Genomic DNA, 22,492 nt, shown 5'->3' on the forward strand with positions numbered 1-22,492 from the left:
TGCTGTGGTAGGCTCACCCCCAACTAGTATTGCCAAAATGAACACTGAATTTCATAAAGAAATGCTAGCTTGAAATTTAAAGCATCCTTGTAAATATGCCTGATTATGTATGTACATACATATGTGTGTATGTGTACACATATAAATATTGCACATACATTATGTTTGCATTTGCATATTTTCAAGTTATTTTGAAGAATTTTAGACCCAGAAAGGAAGACATGTTGTCTCCTCAAAATCTGTATGCCATCTCTACTAGTCAATTTCCCTTCCCCACATAAATAAAAATATAAAGATATAAAAATAGAATAAATTAAATAAAAGACTTTCCCTTTAATTTAATATGAACACAACTGGTTGTAATCAGGACAGCTCCATGTTCAAAAAAGTTTATATTCTTCCTAAAAACCCTCTTAGTGCTCTTTCATATTATTTCACACTTTGAATTCAAAAGGGTTAAAATCTTTGGTAAGTAATCCTATATATCTCTTACAAATCCTTATATAGGACCAAATAGAAGACAAACACTAAGTAATATTTGCTGAATTGGTGAATGTGGAATTCAATTAAGTATTCCAACATGTTTAATTTAAACATGATTTAAATCTCATTTGTGATTGTCAAAAACAGTATGCATTAAAAAATCTGTTGAGTCTTCACATAAATTACAAGTAAAATGAGATACATACACGATAGTCAATGAATGTATATAACTTAAAATTTTTTCTAAAACATTTATTTATATTTTAATTTTAGAGACAGTCTCCCTATGTTCACACCAGGCCAGCCCCAAACTCCTGAGCTAAAGTGATCTTCCTGCCTCAGCCACCCAAGTCGCTGGGACTACAGATGTGTGCCATTGCACCTGACTTAAAACATTTAAAATTTATAAAATAGACCCCTCATGATTAAAAACAAGCTTATTTAAAAATACTAGTATACTATTGTTATTTTTTAAGGTTAAAAAAAAAAAAATCTTAAGTAAGCCTTTTTACCAAAGTCTTCAGCTATAGCCATGGTAGGTTATTGTTTTTTTTTTTTTTGAGATGGAGTCTTGCTCTGTCGCCCGGCTGAGGTGCAGTGGCACAATCTCGGCTCACTACAACCTCCACCTCCTGGGTTCAAGCAATTCTCCTGCCTCAGCCTCCCGAGTAGCTGGGACCATAAGCATGTGCCACCATGCTCAGCTAATTTTTGTATTTTTAGTAGAGATGGGGTTTCATCATGTTGGCCAGGATGGTCTCGATCTCTTGACCTCGTGATCCACCTGCCTTGGCGTCCCAAAGTGCTGGGATTACAGGCATGAGCCACTGTGCCAGGCCAGCTTTTTTTTTTGTAACAATTATTCTTGAGATTCAGATGTCACTTTAAAACAAATTTTTAAAGAACTATTTTATACTAGCTGAACATTAAACATTTTTCTAAAGTTTTTATTACTATCATTAAAACCTTGGAAGACTTCATACAAATATCTAAAGTACCAATTTCTCTTAAAAAAAAAAAGTAGATGATCTCAAAAAACTGGACCTAAATTCCTGTACAGCAAAAATCTACATTAGGTAAATGTCAATTACTGCCTCCTTCACATAGGTCATACATATTAATTACCGATATGTCGCCTAACCTAGACTATCCACAAAAGGTCGGATAGTATATACTTTAGACTTTGTGGACCATCTGTGTGCATGCTTGTATAAACACAAATATACGCATGCTAGGCTCAAAGAGGGCTCCTAATGATTCTTAAATGCATGCCCTTTCAAAGTTCCGCCCCACACTGTACCAGGGTTGGACTGTGCGACCAGAAGACTAAGATAAAGTGGTATGTCACTTCTTAGATTACTTAAAGACACTGGGGCTTTCTACCTTGCCATTCTATGTCTCTCAGACCATTTGCTTTAAGGGAAGCCAGCTGCCATCCCATGAGCAGCCCTAGAGACAGTCATGTGATGAGGAACTGCGGTATCCTGCTAAGAGTCTCAAGCATGACTTTGGATGCAGACACCCGAGCCCTAGTGTCCAGTCTTTAGGAGACTGCAGCCCGGGCTGACAGCTTCATTGCAGACTCATGAAATACCCCCGAGGCAAACCACCCAGGTAAGTTGCTCCCAGGTTCCTCCGAGAAACAATGTGCAATAAAAAATATTGGGCTTTTTTTTTTTTTTTTTTTTTGAGACAGCATCTTGTCCTGTCACTAAAGCTGGAATGCGGTGGCACAATCATGGCTCACTGCAGCCTTAAACTCCTGGGCTCCAGCAATCCTCCCACCTCAGCCTCCAGAGTAGCTGGGACTTAGGCACATGTCACCAGGCCAGGCTAATTTTTTTTTTGCATGTTTTATAGAGACAGGGTTTTGCCATGCTGCCCAGGCTCATCTTGAACTCCTGGGCTCAAGTGATCTGTCCACCTCAGCCTCCCAAAGTGCTGGGATTATAGGCATGAGCCACTGCATCTGGCCGAATGTTGGGCATTTTTAGTTTCTGAATTTTGGGGTAATTTGTTACACAAATATCTATACATGAAATTCCACAGAAGCATGCATTCCCTCTTTCTTATGCTGGAAAAACTGGGATAAACAAGTTGAAAAGTTCTATTAAAAATTTAAGGTTTTAAATCTCAACTGTACTCTCAACACTCAGTATCCTCCTTAACCTTAATTATCTTGTTCAGTTGCACTGCAGAGATTTCTAAACCTGTTACTCCACGGAGATTCTCTATTACTTTTCAGTCCCTTTTACTGTCAGTTTATTATCTCCCCTCCTACTCCACAGAGTAAAATAGGGATCACTAACTACTACTTTCCTCAATCTTCTTGTTGACGCCCAAATGTCTATTTCTACTCATGTTCTCTCCTTGGATTCTGAACTCACTACTACTGTCCTCCTTTCAAATAAGTATGATTCCATTATTATTCCAAGAATTAACACTTTTCACTACACTTTATGCTTAGTACTGGTCACGTAATTACTCATATACCTGTATGTCTCCTCAAATACAATGTGGCCTTTATAAGGGCAGATTAGTATCTTATTTATTCACATATTCTTGTCAATTAGTTGTTTACAACAGTTACTCATAAATATCTGTTAAAATAGTTCAGGTTAAATTAAACTATTTCTGAAATTAAAGCAACCAGTGCTGAGGAAAAGAATAAAGAATTAAATGCCCCAAAGGAGAAAACTATTGAAATCAATTGCTTTTGATTTCATTCACCCTTTTACTATCATTAGTTTAAAACTGTCTTTCCCTCTCAGCTACAAGCACACTAAGTCAGAGGAAATAAAACAATACATTATCCCCTAAAATGCTGAGAACAGCTTTTTTAAAAAAAAGGAAGTCCAAAGAACTATGACTTGTTTCCTGGTTTTAATTAGGTATATCGGTATTTTGAAAAAAATGATAAAATTCAGAAACACCTACCTTTCTTCTGTGCACTCTGGTTTCTCTGTTCCATCAATCTCAATTTCTATCAGCTCCTCTGCTTCTCTTTTAGTCATGGCTGAAGTATTTCAAAGGATCGGTCCTGCAAGAGTGACTTTTTAAGATACTTTAAAATTATCTACATAAACAGAAACGACACACAAGAAGTAGAGACCCAATTCAAATAAAAGGCAAAGGGCAAGCAGAAGAGGGGGAAGTAGTCTTTACTCATAGAAGAAAATCAGCTGGGCGTGGTGGCTCATGTCTCTAACCCCAGCACTTTGGGAGGCCAAGGCAGGCAGATTGCTTGAGCCCAGGAGTTTGAAATCAGCCTGGGTAACTTGGCGAAATCCTGTCTCTACTAAAAATACAAAAATTAGCAGGGCGTGGTGGCACGCACCTGTAGTCCCAGCTGTTAATACTTGGGAGGCTGAGATGGGAGGATCACCTGAGCCCAGGAGGCTGCCGCTGCAGTGAGCCATGATCGCACCACTGCACTCCAGCATGGGCGACAAAGTGAGACCCTGTTGGAAAAATAAAATAAAGAAAATCCACAAATGACATTTACAAATTAATTTTTTTAAAAACTGGTGTTTATCAACCTGACATGACAACTTCATCAATCTACTGGATTTACTGGGATATTTTTGGGACCAATCGCAATCAGTAAGTTACCTCAAAATTAAGTTAAGGGTCTGTTAACTATATTAAAGCAACTCAGTCTCAATAAAAGATTCAAACCTGAAGCTTAACATGGAGATGAACTATGTTTATTCAGCTAAAAGTTGTACCTTAGTAGCATAATTTACTGCAAAGTATCACACTGATACAATGACATGCAAATTAATCAGCTAGGATTTGATACAAATGATGTCCGTTATAAATGCAATATTATAAAACAGCAAAACAAAGTAATAAAGTATAGATATGCATATTATTTCCCTGATTACACACAGTAGAAAATTTTTAATGATTTTTTTTCAGATGTGGTTTTATTTTAAACAAACCACTACTTCAGTTTTTAATTATCTAATGTAAAATTTTTATCTATTGCTTAAAACCACTGATACAAAAACATTAGAATTTTAAAAATGCTAAGTAATGCACAAATAGCTATATACACATAGATATTTCTTTGTGGACATTTCTGAGGTGTTACTACTGTTAAATACCAGGTTCTGTTATTAACTACCCCCTTGTAGGTCAATAAATTTGTCTTTGGACTCCATATGTAATTTCAGTCCACAGCACCTTCTGAGACGTTAAAGTGTATGGCACATCTAAAAAGAGGCGTACCTTTATAATGAATGCTCCACTAAATTTGGTATTCCGACATTTACAAAACAGTTGTGTTCCCACTCACAAGATTTGACGAAATGAAGAATTTAAATATTCATTTGTATTAATAACCATTACTCACTGAGCATCAGGCACTGCATTCAAATGTTTTGCATAGAGCAACCTTATTTTGAGCCCCATCTCATACAAACACTATTCAGAGGTGACGCTAAACCACCTGTGGCTCCATGTCACAGTTCTGGTGTATCAACCTAAGCAGGTATCATTCCAGATGCGGATGAACCATGGTTGTTCAAATATAGGTTCTGTATTGCGTATATCAGTACCACAGCCACCACCACCCCTTACCTGGAGTACTGCAACAATCTCCTAAAGGAGGTCCCTGTGTTCACTCTTGTCCCCCCCCCAGTCTATTCTCAGCCAATAAAACAGCCAGAGTGTGATCGTTTTTAAAACGCAGCTGGGCCAGATATGGTGCCTCATACCTGTAATCCCAACACTTTGGGAGATCGAGGAGAGAGGATGTTTGAACCCATGAGTTCAAGACCAGCCTGGGCAACATAAAAAGAACCTGTCTCCTATATTTTAAAATTAGCCAGGCATGGTGGTGTGCACCTGCAGTCCTAGCTATTCGGGAGGCTGAAGTGGGAAGATCGCTTGAGACCAAGAGTCGAGGCTGCAGTCAACGATGATCGCGCCACTGCACTCCCTCCTGGGCAACAGTGAGACCCTGGCTCTTAAAATAACTAAATAAAAGTAGAAGGTCCATAAAAGTAGAAGAGGAAATTGGAAGAGAGGGCCAGAGTGATTCAATGTGAAGACTTGCTGGTTAGCTGCGACTGGCTTTGAAGATGGAGGAAAGGAGCTATCAGCCAAGGCATGCAGGTAGCTCCTGAAAGCTAGACGAGGAACAGATTCTCCTTGGAAGGCTTTAGAAAAACAGGACTGGCAACACCTCATTTTAGCCCACAGACCTACTTCATATTTGACTCCAAAACTGTAAGATAATAAACTGGTGGTGTTTTTAAGCCACTAAATTTGCATACTTTGTCACACTCACATTAACAAACTGTCTCCCTTTCCACTTTCGAAAGGGCTATAACTCTCCTCAGTTCTCAATATCTCCAACTCTGGGGTAGCTGGTTTTTTGACAAATAGCTAGCATCCAAATCTAGACTGCCTGATACAAAATGATCTAATTTTCCCCACATAATTAACGTTGCTCTCAGGCTTGTCCTTAAAGGACAAACAATAAAAGGGTAAGGTTCTCCAATGGGCTGGACGCATGCACATGGAGCAGACTGCGCAGGCTCCGTTCACACGCCTATCTGGCAGACTGCACAGGTTCCAGCAGGCTTCTTTTAGGGATGATGAAAAAATGAAGACCCTCTGGTTTTCTTTTTTCTTGCTGATGCTGGCCTAATAAGCCTTCCCTTTCTCCAATAAAGCCTATTCCTCAACTGGTGCTATGTGTAAAATTGTGGAATTCAACCTGAGTGCTAAAGAAAACAGGTGGAAAACCAGTAGGGATCTACCTTGAAGGACAACATAAGCTTCACAGGGCAGGAATATGTGTTCACAGATATATACAAAGTACTCTGAAGAGTGGTACTGTGTGGTACACACAGGTGCAGATATTCAGCAGGCACTCCACCAATATGTGTTGAATAAATGAATAAGAACTATTTCACACCATATAAAATGAACTACAGATGCCTTAAAGGATTAAACATAAAAGGCAAAACTATGAAACAGAAGAAAATGGTGGGGACATTTTTGTGGTCTCAGGATAGAAAAGGATTTCTTAAATAAAATTCCAAGAACATAACCGTAACGAGAAAAATCTGATTACATAAAAATCAAGATTTATGTTCCATAGACAGGCTACAGAATGGGAAGGTATTTCCAATACCCAAAAGTGACAATGGAATAGACAATGGCCTGGAATTTGATAACCAAAAAAAGGGACAAATTAGAAAAGTAGCCAAAGCCTAGGAAAAGGATTTTCACATAAAGGGAAACCAAAATAACTCATGATACAAAAAAATGCCCAAATTCAAATCATTCAAAAGTTCAATTTAAAACAAGAAAGTACCACTTTATACTGCGTGTGTGTGTGTTGGGGCACGGGGGAGGCGGCAAAGGTCAGAAAGTTAAATAACGAGAGCAGTTAGCAGGAACGTAAGATTCCCGTGTCTCTGCAGCTGCGGTGCACACAGGTGTAGACATTCTGCAGAAAAGTGTATCGAGCATACTTACACCTGCAACCCAGCAAGTTCAGCCCTAACTCAGCATTCCAGAAAAATTCTCCAATTGCTTAACAGGATTGACTGATAATGCTCAGGGCAGCTTTGTTGGTGACAGCTGGTGCCAATCCAAGTGTCTATGTTAAGAAAGTATTAATCAAAGAAAACACGGAGAAAGCATACACTATGGAATTTTAGTACTGATTAAAAGGAAATAACGTCCCCACAAAATAAATAAATTATAAAAAACTGTTGTTTACAGAAAACAGTGAGAATCAGGTTTGCAGCAGAATAGCACTTTAAAAAATCACTTATTTTCAGGGCTTATAAAGAGGTCCACTCTCATCTCCACAACCCATTTTTTAATGATTAGAAAACATAATTTTCTGGAAACTTTGGCAAAATAGAAAAAAAAGCATATGATGTAGCCAGAGGCTGAGAAGCGGCCCTAATGACTTGTCAACAGGGACACCTGGGGCTCCCCTAATATAAACACTAAAATAGGAAGTTGCTACAAAGAAATGTATCATATGATCTTTCAAAAAATTTATAGACCAATCCCTCGAAAGTGCCAAATAGAGAAAAAAACAAAACAAAAACTCATGCCCTTTTGGAGGGAAAAATATATATATATATATACACACATATAAAAAACTCAGTTTCTTAAATGATCTTTCAAAAAATATTACTCAGTCTCTTAAATGATCTTTCTCTCCAGGTTCTCTATCTATGCTTAGTCTAGAGAAGCAAAACAGAGATTTGAGAAATAGTCCCAATCTTACATATCAGTTTTTGAGTGAGTCTTATCTCTTTTTCTGAAACTAATTCCCCAGGCTTCTACGTCAACACTTAGGAAAACTGAGAGAAAATTACTAGCAGTTTCTCCATCTAAGGGCTGCCCCCGCCAGAAATGCACAGAACAATTTCATATACTTTCACTGACACTCTGGTTCTGCTGGATTAAATCCAAGCTGGGGTTCGGAATGTTTCACAAGATGGGATACAAACTGAACTTGAATTTAACGAAAAATTCTGGGAACAGCTAGTGTCTTTTAAAATACAGACAGATGTAACATTCCCTTTTGAAATTACAGATAAATTTGAGAATTGTCCTTCATTGGAGTGCGTTATTAATTACAGAACTTAGAACATTTTTTCCCACTATATTATAAATATAAGTGGAGTGTGGGAGTACCTGCGAAATTTACTGCACATTTTCCTAAGTTATTAAATAAATGCTTTTCAGTGTCTGAGGAAATTAAAAGACATTTTTATTTCAAAAATAAAGGTAGCAGTTAAGAAAAAGCAAAGCATGCACATCTATTTAATATGAAGACAAAGTACATACAGTGAAAGATTAACAGTTTGGACCCCCAGGTGAAGGGTATATGGGTGTTCACTGTATGATTTTTTCCCCCAATTTTTCCATAGGTTTGGAGTTTTATATATAAAGAGTTGAGGGAAGGCTAAAGTCAACAGTTTTAACTTACTACTCGGTCTGATGACTTACTTCAACCTAACATCTAGCTCACGATTTAATTACTTCATTACCATACATGCCTCATGACAGATGCTCTTGTATACACAATTCAGGTAAAACTGACTTAAGTCCACCCAGCGTCACTGTCTGTCTAAAAATAAAGCAGCTTGGAAAGCCTGGAGGGAACCTTGAGAGACAGGCTGGCCCCTCAAGCAACTGCTGAAGAGTTGAGCGGTTTCTTCTGAAGTTCAAGATAACACTACCTAGGAATGTTATCACCGCCTCGTTCTACAATTCGCTCAAGTGAATCCTGCTAAATCTTTGCTCCTCTCACGAGTCAGCTCTACTGCTATTAGTGGAAACTATTTATGAAGTGAACTTTATGTCTACATTTCTAATAATCTTGCAGTGCAATATTAGGCACTGACCTCTTGGTCGCTAACCCGATCAAACTGGGGTCCCTAAATCCAAACACGCACACACAGCGTGTCTTCCAGCACACAAAAAACTTTAAAAGTAGACAACCCATTGTTATCTCCTTGGTTTACTTCCTCGCTTAAAAACAAACACAAAAAAACCCAAACCCAGATGACTACCATATACGCTGATAAATGATTTTCGTGTAACTGTGTTGTTCTACAAAGACACTGGATTTGAAGTGAGTGAATCGCTGAGTCCCGCGATGAGACAGGGTCTGCCTTTTGCTCTTAAAATCTGGGGGCATCAGGACCACATCCCAGCTGAGCAGGCTGAGACTGCGGCGGAGTGTGGACCGGCGAGGAGGGGACGCGGAAGGGAGGGAGCGGCGACAGGCGACCCGTCCGGCGCGGGTCCCGGCGGCGCCCGGTCCCCCCGGGTTCCAGGCCGCTCGCCCCCCGCCCCTCCCCTTCGCTCCCCGCACAGCCTCTCCCGCCCCTCCCCACCCGACTCCCTCAAGTCTCCACAAACGGAAATGGGAGTCACAGCGTCGGGGACCAGCGGAAACAAAACACAGAGGCGGCCGCGGGGGGGCCGCTGTGGGAGAAAAGGCCCCGGAACGAGGCCGGCCCGCGCGGGCCCGCGTTCCCCTCCTCCCCGGAGGCCGCACTCACCCACTCCGGAATCGGCCCTGTTGCCCCCGCCCGCACTCCAGAGCCGGCTAAGAACGGCAGCGGCGCGGGCTCCACGTGCAGTGTCTCTCCGGGTAAGACCTGCAGCTCCCGCGACTACAAGTGTGAGGCCCCAGGGCCCTTCCCGCGGAATCGGCGCTGAGAAGCCCCAACCCCCCTCCCGCCTCCCAGGCACCTCCGGGTCCAGGACTACAACTCCCAGCAGGGTGCGCAAAACGAACGCCCAAGGCAACGGAGGCTCACGAGGCACAAGGAAGCACAACGCCCCAATCCGCTCTGTTTTACATAGTCTCACTTTCCCTGCACCATTATACACCTCGATAACCCTAACGAACAGGACGCTGACTCGGAGGGGAGCTTGAACTAGGGGAAAGGCCAGTCAAAGGGCGCATGCGTACAGAGCAAGGTTTCAAGGAGGGGAAAAAGAACGGGTCAAATTAGGGGAAGAAAAGATGGCGGAGGCTTTGCCAGGGGACCCGGAAGCACTTACCCTCCACTTCCTCCTCCTGTTTGGCTTCTGTCTCACCTAGACCCGTCCGGTCGCAGACTGTCTCCGAGACGCTTCCTGTCCGGTGAGCGTCGACCGACTGAAACGGCGGCCCATAATGCATTGCGATGGCGGGTAGGCGTGTGGGGGCGGAGCCAGGGCCGGAAGTAGAGCGGTGGCGGTGGCGGCGGAGGCTTTGGCAGCTCGGGACTGAGTGCAAGGTGACTGGGAGGGTAGCTAGATCAGCGTGGCCTCTTGGGACTCCAGTTCTGGGTTTCTTCACGAGGCCTGGGCTGCCTCTCACCTTTACTCTACTAGGAGAGAGCAGCTCTGTGTCCTGGATACCTGCGCTGCTTGGCCCGGGGTCACAGCTGACCTCTACGTTTCTAGACCTGGGAGTTTGCCTAGACCCAGAAATAAGATCGATACCCTCTCTGAGGGCTAATGGGGCGGCGCGGGGGTAAGGGAGGCCTGGGGGTCTCGGGCCCGCATCCTGGTTGGGGCAACCCAAGGTCAGGCGCGCGGGAGAGGTTTTCGGCCAGGCCTACCCGGGCGCACGGGACCGTCTAAGCTACTTAGGCAGAACGGGCACCATAAGAGGGAAAAGAATAGTTACAATCTTGAAAGTTTGCATCCCACCTAAAAACGATGATAGTGCTAACACTTCGTTAGGCGACTTTATGGATTGTTCTTAGGAATGTGCACTGACGAGGCAGCGAACCTACTAACCTATGGCCGGTCAGTCATCACTATAAATAGGAGAACCATGTCCCCGCCCACGACGAGGCCTCTGCTCAGACTAGTGTTTTCTTACTGTTGCCTTCCCCAGTCTTTCTGATCATGTCAGACGCTATCATATTCTCTTGTGGCACCCGATGGTACTGGAATGGAGAATTTATGGCAGGTGGTATTTCACAGCCATTTGTGTAATGACTATCTTCTGCGTGTCAGTGGACAATGCGCATTCACTGATCAGTGAAAAAAATGAAAATGATTAAAGGAGAAGGAACAAGTTTTGATATGAGATTATGTGTTTGTTCTTTGGATGAGTTCGTAGAACTTATAAGGGAGACGAGAACTGTTGAATACTGTGTATAGATTTGGGGTTCAGGATGAATACTAAAATTAGAAATGCGATTAGGGAATCATAGGCACTTAGATAATTGAAGCTATGAAAGTGAAGTTTACCCATGTTGTAGCAGGAATAACATCTGCAGTCAGACTTAGAGCAAATTAACTGTGTGACTATGTGCAGCTTCACCTTTCTTAGATATAGTTTTATCATACGTAAAGCAGGGATAAGAACACTTTCTTCTAACTCTTTTAAGAGTATTGCTGTAAGGGTACAAGGAGAGGATATATATGGAAGTACTTTACACAGTATATGGGGCTGAGCAAATGTTGGGTGAACTTATTGCTGAATGTTAAGCATGTCCTTAGTTTGCTAGAAAGGAAAGTAGGCATTGAGTTGCACAATTTTTTGTTTTTTTTACATATTTGTGTTAAGTTAGATTTTGCTGTGTAACTTTGACCAGATAATGCTAATCCTCAGTTTCTGTATGTTTAAACATAGGAATGCTAATAAGTGGCACATGACCTTATGAAAGGTCATTTGTTGTTTGCTTGTAGCCTTTTCTCAAGTGTTTTTCCCTAATGGGGTATAAAAGTGATATGTTATGAATTCTTTAATTTCTTCAAATACTTTGCTTTCATTCAGGTGAAGCATATTTTGATTGTATTGATTGTAGGATTTCTTTTTTTTTTTTTTTTTTTTGAGACAGAGTTTCGCTGTTGTTGCCCAGGCTGGAGTGCAATGGCACGATCTTGGCTCACTGCAACCTCTGCCTCCTGGGTTCAAGCGATTCTCCTGCCTCAGCCTCCTCAGTAGCTGGGATTACAGGCATGTGCCACCACTCCCAGCTAATTTTGTATTTTTAGAGACAGATTTCTCCATGTTGGTCAGGCTGATCTCGAACTCCCTACCTCAGGTGATCCGCCCACCTTGGCCTCCCAAAATGCTGGGATTACAACAAAGTGCTGGGATTACAGGCGTGAGCCGTCGTGCCCGGCCTGATTGTTGGACTCTCCTCCCCTCCCCTGCCCTCCCCTCCCCTGCCCTCCCCTCTCCTCCCCTCCTCTGCCCTCCCCTGCCCTCCCCTCCCCTGCCCTCCCCTCCCCTGCCCTCCCCTGCCCTCCCCTCCCCTGCCCTCCCCTGCCCTCCCCTCCCCTCCTCCTTCTTGACAGGGTTTCACTCTGTAACCTAGGCTGGAATGCAGTGGTACAATCACAGCACACTGCAGCCTCTACCTAACAAGCTCAAGTGATCCTCCTGCCTCAGCCTTCCAAGTACCTGGGACTACAGGCACTCACCACCACACCTGGCTGTTTTGGTTTTTTTTAGAGATGAGGTCACACTATGTTGCCTAGGCTGGTCTTGAATTTCTGGGCTCAAGTGATCCTCCTGCCTTGGTCTCCCAAAGTGCTGGGATTACAGGCATCAGCCACTGCACCTGGCTCATTGTAGGATTTCTTTTGATAATTTTTACATGCCATTCCAGAGTTTGTCAACCCTGGCATTATTGACATTATGACCAGATAATTCTTGTGGGTGAGAGGGCTGTTATTGTCGTTATAGAGTGTTTGGCAGCATTCCTGGCTTTGTACTCATTATAGGCCAGTAGCACTCAGCTTGGTGAGAACAACCAAAAATGTCTAAAGACATTGCCAGATGTCTCCATGGAGGGAAAATCTCACCTCTTCCCCCACCCCCAACCCCATTTTGAGAACTATTGTGCTACTCTACAGTTTTCTAGCTAGTGCTTCTCAAACTGTCAGTGGTAAAGGGCCATTCTCACACCCGCTCTTGTGGACACTTTTGAGTACAGTGAAAATGAATTACAAAAGAAATGAAATTTAAAAAACAAAACAATGAAGTCACTTAAAATACAATGTCTAATTTTTTAGAGACAGGTTCTCTCCATGTTTCCCAGTCTGGTCTTGAACTCCTGAGTTCAAACAATCCTCCCTCCTCAGCCTCCCAAAGTTCTGGGATTACAGGCATGAGCCACCACACCCGGTTCATAAGCTCTATTTTTTTTATTTTTAAATTCAGCAAACAAATTACCTCTTGAGTCGTTATAAGTTTCTAAATGCTTATTTCTAATTTCTTTGTTTTGAGACAGGCTCTTGCTCTGTAGGCCAGGCTGGAGTGCAGTGGTGTGATCCTGGCTCACTGCAACCTCCACTTCCCAAGTTCAAGTGATTCTCCTGCCTCAGCCTCCCGAGTAGCTGGGATGACAGGTGTGCCCATGCCTGGCTAATTTTTTTTTTTTTTTTTTAATAGTAGAGACAGGGTTTCACCATGTTGGCCAGGCTGGTTTCAAACTCCTGGCCTCAAGTGATTCTCCCATCTCAGCCTCCCAAAGTGCTGGGAGGTGAGCCACCTCGCCTGACCTCTAAATACTTATATCTAATTTCTGTATTACTTTAGACCAAAAACATAGCGTGTATACTTCCACTAGTCCTATTATGACTTAGTAGAAGTCCAGTGTCAACATGATGATGACTGGTATTGTCATTAGGAAATTTGGGAAGGCATGCAAGCATGTTAGCATATCAGGTTTTCACTCGATTCAGAAATTTTACCAGCCAGGGCAATATGGCAAGACTTTGTCTCTACAAAAAAATAAAAGTAAACATTAGCCTGGTGTGATGGCACACAAGTGTGCTCCCATCTGCTTGGGAGGCTAAGGTGGAAGGATTGCATGAGTACAGGAGGTCGAGGCTGTAACGAGCTGTGTTCAGCCTGGGCAACAGAGTGAGACCCTGTCTCAAAAAAAAAAAATGATGCAGAAATTTTACCAGGCTGTGGTGCATTGTGAGCATTTTGTCACCATTCCAATATGGGGTTTGGCAAGCCCTGTCAATGTATAGACTCGGCCTTGATCTGAGAAAAATGTATTCTTCTAATTATTTATGGTCTCTCACTCCTTTTTTTTTTTTTTTTTTTTTAACCTTTTGAGTTGGAGTCTTGCCCTGTCATCCAGGCTGGAGTGCAGTGGTGTGATCTGGGCTCCCTGCAACCTCCACCTCCTTAGTTCAAGCGATTCTCCTGCCTGAGCCTCCCAAGTAGCTGGGATTAATTTATTTTTGTATTTTTAGTGGAGACAGAGTTTCACCATGTTGGACAGGCTGGTCTCAAACCTCTGACCTCAAGTGATCTACCTGCCTTGGCCTCCCAAAGTGCTAGGATTACACAGACAAGCCACCGCGCTTGGCCCTCTTTATTCCTTTTCTTCTAGAATTCCTGTTTACACCTATTTGTTGTAATTTGGAATACTTTTTGCATTTGATCTTTAAATCACTAAAGTAAATCTCAACAGGGATTGTCCTCTACTGAAATGTTTTAGTTAGAAAATAATATATTTTAGCTTAAGGAAGTCGTGGGATTCGAAAGTCTTTAAGTCTTTATTTTTTGTTTTTTTTTTTATATGGAGTTTTGCTCTCGTTGCCCAGGCTGGAGTGTAATGGCATGATTTCGGCCCACTGTAACCTCTGCTTCCCGGGTTCAAGCGATTCTTCTGCCTGCCTCAGCCTCCTGAGTAGCTGGGATTACAGGCGTGCCCCACCACGCCCAGCTAATTTTTGTATTTTTAGTAGAGACGGGGTTTCTCTATGTTGGTCAGACTGGTCTCGAACTCCCGACCTCAGGTGATCTGCCCGCCTCGGCCTCCCAAAGTGCTGGGATTACAGGCATGAGCCACAGCACCTGGCCATAAGTCCTTATTTATAAAGTTCAGGCTTCCATCTCCTTCACCAATTTATTTCACTGGTAAAATTGGACTGCCAGCCCCGCCCCCGTGTCATGCACAGCTCATTTGGTATGGCTGCTGTTTTTCTTTGCTGGTTCTTCTGGACTTTGATTTAGTTGTTACAGTATTCTTAAACAGCTGGAATCCTGTTGTAACGGACAGAGCAGTTTCTGCCTCTATGGGCCTGAGAAGTCCATGCTTTCAGGTTATCATGCCTGGCTGAGGCATGGGAAACCTTGTACATCAGTTTGGGGACCAGTGTGTTTTTCCTGTTAGGAGTGGACAGTGTTGCAACAGTCTACCTCTACTGTTTTCTCTGATCCAAGACTAAGTTCAAGGGAGAAGAAATACCTCACCTCACATTTTGTGCTCTAACCTTGATGAAGCTTCAGGCCTGAGTTTTTAACTGTTCCTATATCCCAGGGACTTTTGGTTAAGACCTAAAAATCTTGCAATGGGGAATGAGGAGGAGAAGGGAACTGTGGTCAGGTATAGACTGAGATCTGATATGATGTAATTCTGTAGCAATTAGTAGAATTTGAATCTCATGATATTTTTAGAGGTGATTTCTGATAAGTATATTAACATTTCTGATGCTTGTTTTCAGTAACAGAATCAGCATGATTCTTCAGAGGCTCTTCAGGTTCTCCTCTATCATTCGGTCAGCAGTCTCAGTCCATTTTCGGAGGAACATTGGTGTTACAGCAGTAGCATTTAATAAGGAACTTGATCCTGTACAGAAACTCTTTGTGGACAAGATTAGAGAATACAAATCTAAGCGACAGTAAGTGAATAAATAACTACAGTGTAAATATAAATATTCAAAGTATGTAAGCTCCAAGGTGGTAATAAAAAATGATGTGGTATTTGAAAGTGTCAGACCTTCACTGAGCTCATCTCTGACACAGAGGTTCATTAGGTGCCCTCAAAAAAGAAGGTAAGGATCTTGATTTTTTTAAGTCATAAACTGTATCTTCCTCGTACTAGTTATAAGGGAAAATCCTATTAAATCTATTGCCATTTCAAATATATCCTTACTTTAATGTCATATATTATAAACCACATCAATTCATAGAAATACAGAGGGTCTTGGAAATCATTTAGCAGCTAAGTTTGAAAGAAGTAACTCCCTTAGACATTAATTAGCCTAAGATCATAAAACTAATTGGGGAAAAATGTATTATCATAGTATATTTTAGCCCTCAATTTAGCGGCCTTTCTGTGACCTCGTAATTTGGGAGAAATGTATAAGCACAGCTCTTTTTTTTAAAACGCTGTTTCCATAGTTAAGATCTCTGAGAATATATATTAAAGGACAAAAGACTCTGAAATGACATAATGTAAGTCCAAGAAAAACAATTGTAGAACCCTAGTTTTGGAAATGAATGACCACCTTAGCCGTCATCAGGTCCAAAGCCCAAGTCTTAGGAAGAGTGATGTGCATCAATTCATAGTTCCATTTTCTTTCATATAGTTGTCTACTGTGTGTAAAGCACTTGGCTGTTAACTGTGATGGGCCACAGGGCATTTTTTTACAATATTCTTAAAGTCTGACAGGAGTAGAAAGCTAGTAAGCAAATAAATACAATATAAGGTAAAATGAGTTAGGTGCTAAGATAGGGAAATGTTGAGTGCTTGGGGAGTTCATAGGAAAGAATACTGCTTTCCAGCTAGAGGCATTTTAGAGGCTTTTTGGAAGGCAGTGTTTGGGTATTCATCCCTCTTGAGAATCTCATGGACAACTGTGGATCATCTTCCCAGTTTAAAGAAACAAACATGATTTTGCTTATAGCATGAAATGGTTCTCAAACCCACAGGAGGCCTTCAGTAGACACTAAACCCAGGGGTTTACGCTAGGTTCTAAAGATCAGTGTATGAAGGTTGGACAGATAAATGAGGGTAGGAGGAGAGTATCTTTTAGGAGGAAAAAATGGTGTGAACTAAGGCATGAAAACTAGAAAGCACAAGATACATTTGGTGAATGGTATAATTCTGTTTCCCTGAAGTATAGGGTATATGAAGAGTATAAGGATGGTATAGGGTTAGAATGAGGGATTATGGAAGGCCTTGATTATAGACTGAGCAAGTAAGATATGTGGTAGGCATTCATGAGAAATTAAAGCTTTTTGAACATGACTGTGGGGATGGAAGATTACTCTGAATTAGGAGGATAACTTAGGTTTGAAATGGGAAGAGAGCAAAGATAGATATGTTAGCAAAATGTAACCTAAACATTAGTTGATGAGAACCTTGACTTCATAGCAGTGATAATGTAAAAGTGACAGAGTCAAGACATTGAAACACTGATGACTGGTTTTGGTGAGCTGCTGGAGAGGAAGAGGAGAGGGAACAATAAAAGAAAACCGACTTTTGAGGCGAGGTAACTAACAAAGGTGTTACTGTTGCCAAAACTGAGGAGAAATAGTGAAGGGATTAAAAATGTAGTAAGTTACTATGTGCTTTGACAACCCTATAGATGTTACCCCAGTTTTATATATGAGAAAACCAAGGCTGACAGTTAGAATTTGCCAAAAATCATGCTATGAAGTAACCAGATGTACAGGACTCGTCAGGGAATTTTGAGTGTCTTCTGTCCAAATGTGGTGTTACGTTATAGTATTGATGCTGTTCGCATCATTTTAACTGTCCTTAAAAGCCTATCTAGTAAGAAGTGAATTCTTAGGTGTACCCGAAATCTAAGGAGTCTTGTTTGTGGGTCATTGATTCGTTTGTGCAAACACATACATGGAGAGTTCTGAGGATAGACCCTGGGCTGGCATCCAGCACAGCCACTAATGAGCTCTATGACCTCGGGCAGGTTTACCTTCTGTAGGACAGTTTTCTCTTACTAAAATGGGGATGATGATAGTACTTACCCATTTCATAGGATATTATAAAAATTAAATGATTCAGTACATTAGCGTGCCTAGTATTTGCTAGTGAAATGAACAAGTGTCTTCTGAGTGACTGCTTTGTCCCAGTCACCATGTCACCATGTGAGAGCCTAGGGATATAGTAATAAACAAGATAAGCAGCAAGACTTACATTCATTTGAGGAGGTAGATGATTTCTGGCCTCTTTTTATCACAAGAGTGCATATTAAAGTTAAAATAGCCATCATCCATCAGTAACCAGTATTAGAGTATCTAGTTGAAGGATCTATTTAGAACCACACTGTCCATTTCGGTTGTCATTATCCATGAGACTATTCAAATTCTAATTACAATTAAATGTATATATAAATTCAGTTTCTCATTTTCTCATACATGTTAGCTCTATTTCTAGCACTCAATAGCCAGATATGGCTAGTGGCTACCATATTGGACAACACAGACAGAGAATATTTCTAACATCACAAAAAGTTCTATTGGACAGTGCTAATCTGAAAGAAAATTGGATCTCTAACAAGAAACATTGTTAACAAGTTCTTAAATTGGAGCCACCTATGTATTTTTTTGTGCACGTTCTTTAACTTAAATAAGACTCTATACTTTGATCATAGGCATGTGTAAAAATGTTATTACCCTTGAAGGAATTTTCACGTATACATTTTTTTTTTACGTTTAGAATATTGTTCATTGCCAGGTAGGCAGTAATATTTATGACAAAAACAGAAGAATTTCTTCAAATAATTAATTGGACCCAATTGGCCCTGCTGCTGGTCCATGATGCTATATTTATTTTCCCAAACTGCACACATCTAATTTTGTCATTTTATTGCTTAGCAAATAAAATAAAATACAAACTCCCAGGCCTAACATTCCAGGCCTCTCATGATCTGGGGTTTGCTGATTTTTCCATCTAGACTCCTTAGCATTCCCCACATATAGTCAATCCTTTACCACCTCTATGTCTTTGCTTTTTCCATCTTAGAAGGTCTCAAAATAAACCCTGGCCCCAAATGCCTGATGTTTCTCAAATGCCACCTTTTTAAAATGAAATTTTCCCTGATTAGCTTAGCAAAAGTGATCTCTTCCTCAACTTGAATAGCTTTTTGTTAAACCATGTCTTTGAAGCTCACCACATCACTCCTTTACAGCATAAATATTTATAAACATGTAATTTTTTTCTTCTAAATTGCAAAATCTCTGAGGGTAGGAAATAATTTGCTTCTTTAATAGAACCCCTATTGTAGAAACTTAAAAGTTACTAAGTTCTTTAAAAGCCATTTAGTGATGGCTGACTTAAAGCAAATGATAATAGTAGATAATAATTGAGTATTCACTGTGTGCTGGGCACTGTGCTTAGAGGTATGTGTGCGTTTACACCCTTGTTTGGTAGGAACTTCATGTTTAGATGTGGAAACTAAAATTTAGAGGCTCTGTGCCTTGCTCAGGTTTACACAGTTGCTGAATAGTTGAACTTACACTCAAATGGAACCAGTCTTTGACTCCAGAGCCCGTAGACTTAATGATACACCTTACTGGAGCTTAGACCCTGAGAAATTCTGACTTAAGTGTCTGTGATACTAAGAAACCTTGAATGTTAGATATTTGTTTGAAGTTACCTCATTTATGTGAAACCTCATCATAATAAAATAGTTTGAATTGAAATTGAAGTGGAAATACTTCTTTTCTTTCTGAAGTTTTTTCTTCGACTACATGAATGCTTTAAAAAGGTCTATTGGCTGGGTGTGGTGGCTCACGCCCTTAATCCCAGCACTTTGGGAGGCCGAGGCGGGCGAATCACAAGGTCAGGTGATCAAGACCATCCTGGTCAACATGGTGAAACCCCCTCTCTACTAAAAATACAAAAATTAGCTGGGTGTGGTGGCGGCGCCTTGTAGTCCCAGCTACTCAGGAGGTTGAGGCAGGAGAATCACTTGAACCAGGGAGTTGGAGGTTGCAGAGAGCCAAGATCGTGCCACTGCACTCTAGCCTGGCAACCAAGCAAGACTCCGTCTCAAAAAAGAAAAAAAAAAAAAGATCTATTGAAATGTGGTGAAGAGTAATTTTGTTTTAGTAAACTAGTACATAAAATTAATTTTTGTTTGCTCATTTACTTAACAGGACATCTGGAGGACCTGTTGATACTGGTCCAGAGTATCAGCAAGAGCTGGAGAAGGAGCTTTTTAAGCTCAAGCAAATGTTTGGTAAAGCAGACATGAATACATTTCCCACCTTCAAATTTGAAGGTACATCTTGTGAATCACAGATTCATTCTTGTGGGGGATAAGTGAAGAATATTTACCCTTACTTGGATTTTTGGAGAATCGAATTGACAGTGTTAACGTGAATTTATTAGGACCATGATGTGTGCCTGAGAAGCTGTCGGCTAAATGTTTGCCATTAGAATAAGAGCAGTATCGGAAATCACATAACATAGCGATTAAATGGTGGGGATCTGAAATTGAATTGCCTGATCCTGAATCCTGACAATCACTTTCAGTTGTGTAATCTTGAGTAATTAACTGTTGCATATTTCCTCATCTGACAGTTGGGGAGAATTATAGTATCTTCTGCATATGTAGTTAAATGACATAATATATGCAAAGTCAATTAATGGAATGCATGGCTCATAGAAAGTGTTGCATAAATGTTTAGCTATATTTCTATGTAAATGTTTACAAACAGTAGATATTTACTAACAAAATCAGAAGATTGATGAGTTAAATCTTGAGCATTTTACATAATCCATTTTCCTGCAGTATAGCTAAGCTTGACCCTTTTTTTCCCTTCTTCTTAGATCCCAAATTTGAAGTCATCGAAAAACCCCCGGCCTGAAGAAATAAAGTAAAATTAATCTGGTAATTTGTCATGGGTTAGCTGTACAACTAGTTAGATGTTTCAGAATAAACATGCATTTCATAACTGTCAAATGTTCTTTTAATTCTGAGTCCAAATAAATTATTTGGTGATGTTGAGTGTGTTCTTAATGAGTTAAGTGCTGTTTGTTACGGATGTTTTTAGATCCTTTCATTTGGTTATAATTAAGCAGATGAAGACCTTGGATAAATTGGGCACAACTCGCCCATAACCCTGCTTGTCGTGGAGGGATGTTACCCTTCCTTTAGAACATGAAGAAATGGTTTATAAATTCTTTGTCATAGCTTTCTCAGAAATCTGAGTGTAATTTTTTTATATGTCCTGGAACATCTATTGTGTTTTAACTTTGATCTCCTCAAATGTTAAATAATTTTCTCCTAGTAACCCAGGTCCCTCATCTTTGCTTGCAGGTCACAGTGTATGTTACAATTCTGTTCAGATTGATGAGGGAAAGGTAGGGATGAATGGGGTTCTATAAAGGAACTTACTTTTAAAGAGTAAACTATATGGTGTTGTTTTGTCCTAATAAGAAGAGTTCCAACAGATACATTCTAGATAAGTGTCATATCAGACATGGTCAAAATTTTAGTGACTATAACTGGCTCTCAAGGAAGTTACTTAAAAAAAATTTTTTTAATGGTCAAAATCAGGCTTACAAAAAAGTAAATTTTAAAGGAAAAACAGCCATGTCTTATTAGTATTTGACAATATCTCTGATATGTGTTAAATATAGGTCTTTAATAGATCTTTAAGATTTTCTGTAAAAGTGTGAAGCCAACAGTGTTTTTTTTTTGTTTTTTTTTTTTTTTCGGAGATGGAATCTTGCTATGTTACCCAGGTTCAAGCAGTTCTCCTGCCTCAGCCTCCCGGGTAGCTGGGATTACAGGTGTGCGCCACCATGCCTGGCTAATTTTTGTATTTTTAGTAAAGACAGGGTTTCACCATGTTGGCCAGGCTGGTCTCAAACTCTTGACCTTAGGTGATCCACCTGCCTCAGCCTCCCAAAGTGTTGCGATTACAGGCTTGAGTCACTGTGCCTGGGCCAAAGGGAATAGATTTTTATTATGGCATACTATAGCTGAAGGCAAAACCTGCTGGGGATTCCTTTTTGAAAGATCTACAGATATTTCCTAATTATGTAGATACGATTAATATGCTGTGTAGAGAAGGAATTGGGGAGGGCAGTACAGTAGGAAGAAACAGCCCACTTTTCTTCAAATGTGGCTAAGCAGTGACAGAGCAGTTGAACTACTTTTACTTAAATAATTGCAGGCGTTGGAACAGAGAATCGGGTATTTAATTATGGCACTATCTAAAGGTAATCACGGAAGTCTAGTTGACCCAGGGTCTTCCTCTAACCTACCCTGAAACAGCTCTCCTCCACCCACCTGTGGCTGCAAAGCCGTCTTGTGTCAGCTGGAACTGCCAGTCAGTAGAGAACAAACTGACCTTTTCTGCATATGCTTCCTCTCCCTGTCTCTACCTCCTTCTTCATTCAGAGTTTAGCTGAATTTTACCTTTTATCAGCTAACACATACTTATCTCATTAACACATTTTTTACTTGTCTCACAACTGTAGAATTGCTTGAATATCCCAGTCTCTCTGTTCATTATTGAAACAGGGTTCTGTTTGACTGTAGGAAGCATCCTATTCTCGTGCCTTATATTACAGGGCTGTGCATTTACATTTAACTTTTGGTCAGGCAAGCACTCCCTGTTTTCCAGCTGAACCTCTTGTGGTGCTGTGAGTCAGGGATCTTAACCAAGGCTTCATCTTCCTCAGAGTCCCTTCCTCTTTTTGGCTAGACTGCTCCAACCCTGCAAACGCTGGCCTTTGTGCAGCAATTCAGCCTGCCAGGTCACTCCTTGTCCTGC

General features: G+C 40.9%; 2 protein-coding genes across 9 annotated transcripts in view; one reads left to right on the forward strand and one right to left on the reverse strand.

Moving 5' to 3' along the window:
- GABPA (GA binding protein transcription factor subunit alpha) overlaps positions 1 to 20,716 on the reverse strand; it is a 47,950-nt gene extending 27,234 nt beyond the window's left edge. Inside the window, 5 exon segments of one of the 7 annotated variants that reach the window (NM_001266585.1) lie at positions 3,421 to 3,523; positions 9,537 to 10,126; positions 15,460 to 15,637; positions 19,863 to 19,986; positions 20,538 to 20,716. In NM_001266585.1, the coding sequence (NP_001253514.1) occupies positions 3,421 to 3,497 (77 nt within the window). In that variant the 5' untranslated portion in view covers positions 3,498 to 3,523; positions 9,537 to 10,126; positions 15,460 to 15,637; positions 19,863 to 19,986; positions 20,538 to 20,716. 7 annotated transcript variants of the gene reach the window in all.
- On the forward strand, positions 10,031 to 20,733 carry ATP5PF (ATP synthase peripheral stalk subunit F6). 2 transcript variants are annotated; one of them, NM_001257938.1, is made up of 4 exons: positions 10,031 to 10,262; positions 15,460 to 15,636; positions 19,862 to 19,986; positions 20,538 to 20,733. In NM_001257938.1, the coding sequence occupies exons 2-4, from the start codon at positions 15,473 to 15,475 to the stop codon at positions 20,573 to 20,575; spliced, it is 327 nt and encodes a 108-aa protein (NP_001244867.1). In that variant the 5' UTR covers positions 10,031 to 10,262; positions 15,460 to 15,472; the 3' UTR covers positions 20,576 to 20,733. The 2 variants fall into 2 exon arrangements, with proteins under 2 accessions (NP_001244867.1, XP_014988542.1); XM_015133056.3 differs by having other exon boundaries at positions 10,061 to 10,126; positions 20,538 to 20,670.
- The last annotated feature ends 1,759 nt before the right edge of the window (positions 20,734 to 22,492 follow it).

This window comes from Macaca mulatta, chromosome 3 (genome assembly GCF_049350105.2).
Source record: "Macaca mulatta isolate MMU2019108-1 chromosome 3, T2T-MMU8v2.0, whole genome shotgun sequence".
Lineage (NCBI taxonomy): Eukaryota > Metazoa > Chordata > Mammalia > Primates > Cercopithecidae > Macaca > Macaca mulatta.

Bases quoted from the DNA above. Each gene is read 5' to 3' on its own strand.
- ATP5PF (NM_001257938.1), top strand. From the start codon at position 15,473: ATGATTCTTCAGAGGCTCTTCAGGTTCTCCTCTATCATTCGGTCAGCA. The intron at 15,637-19,861 runs GTAAGTGAATAA...TTTACTTAACAG, and splicing joins GAATACAAATCTAAGCGACA to GACATCTGGAGGACCTGTTG. The intron at 19,987-20,537 runs GTACATCTTGTG...CCTTCTTCTTAG, and splicing joins TCCCACCTTCAAATTTGAAG to ATCCCAAATTTGAAGTCATC.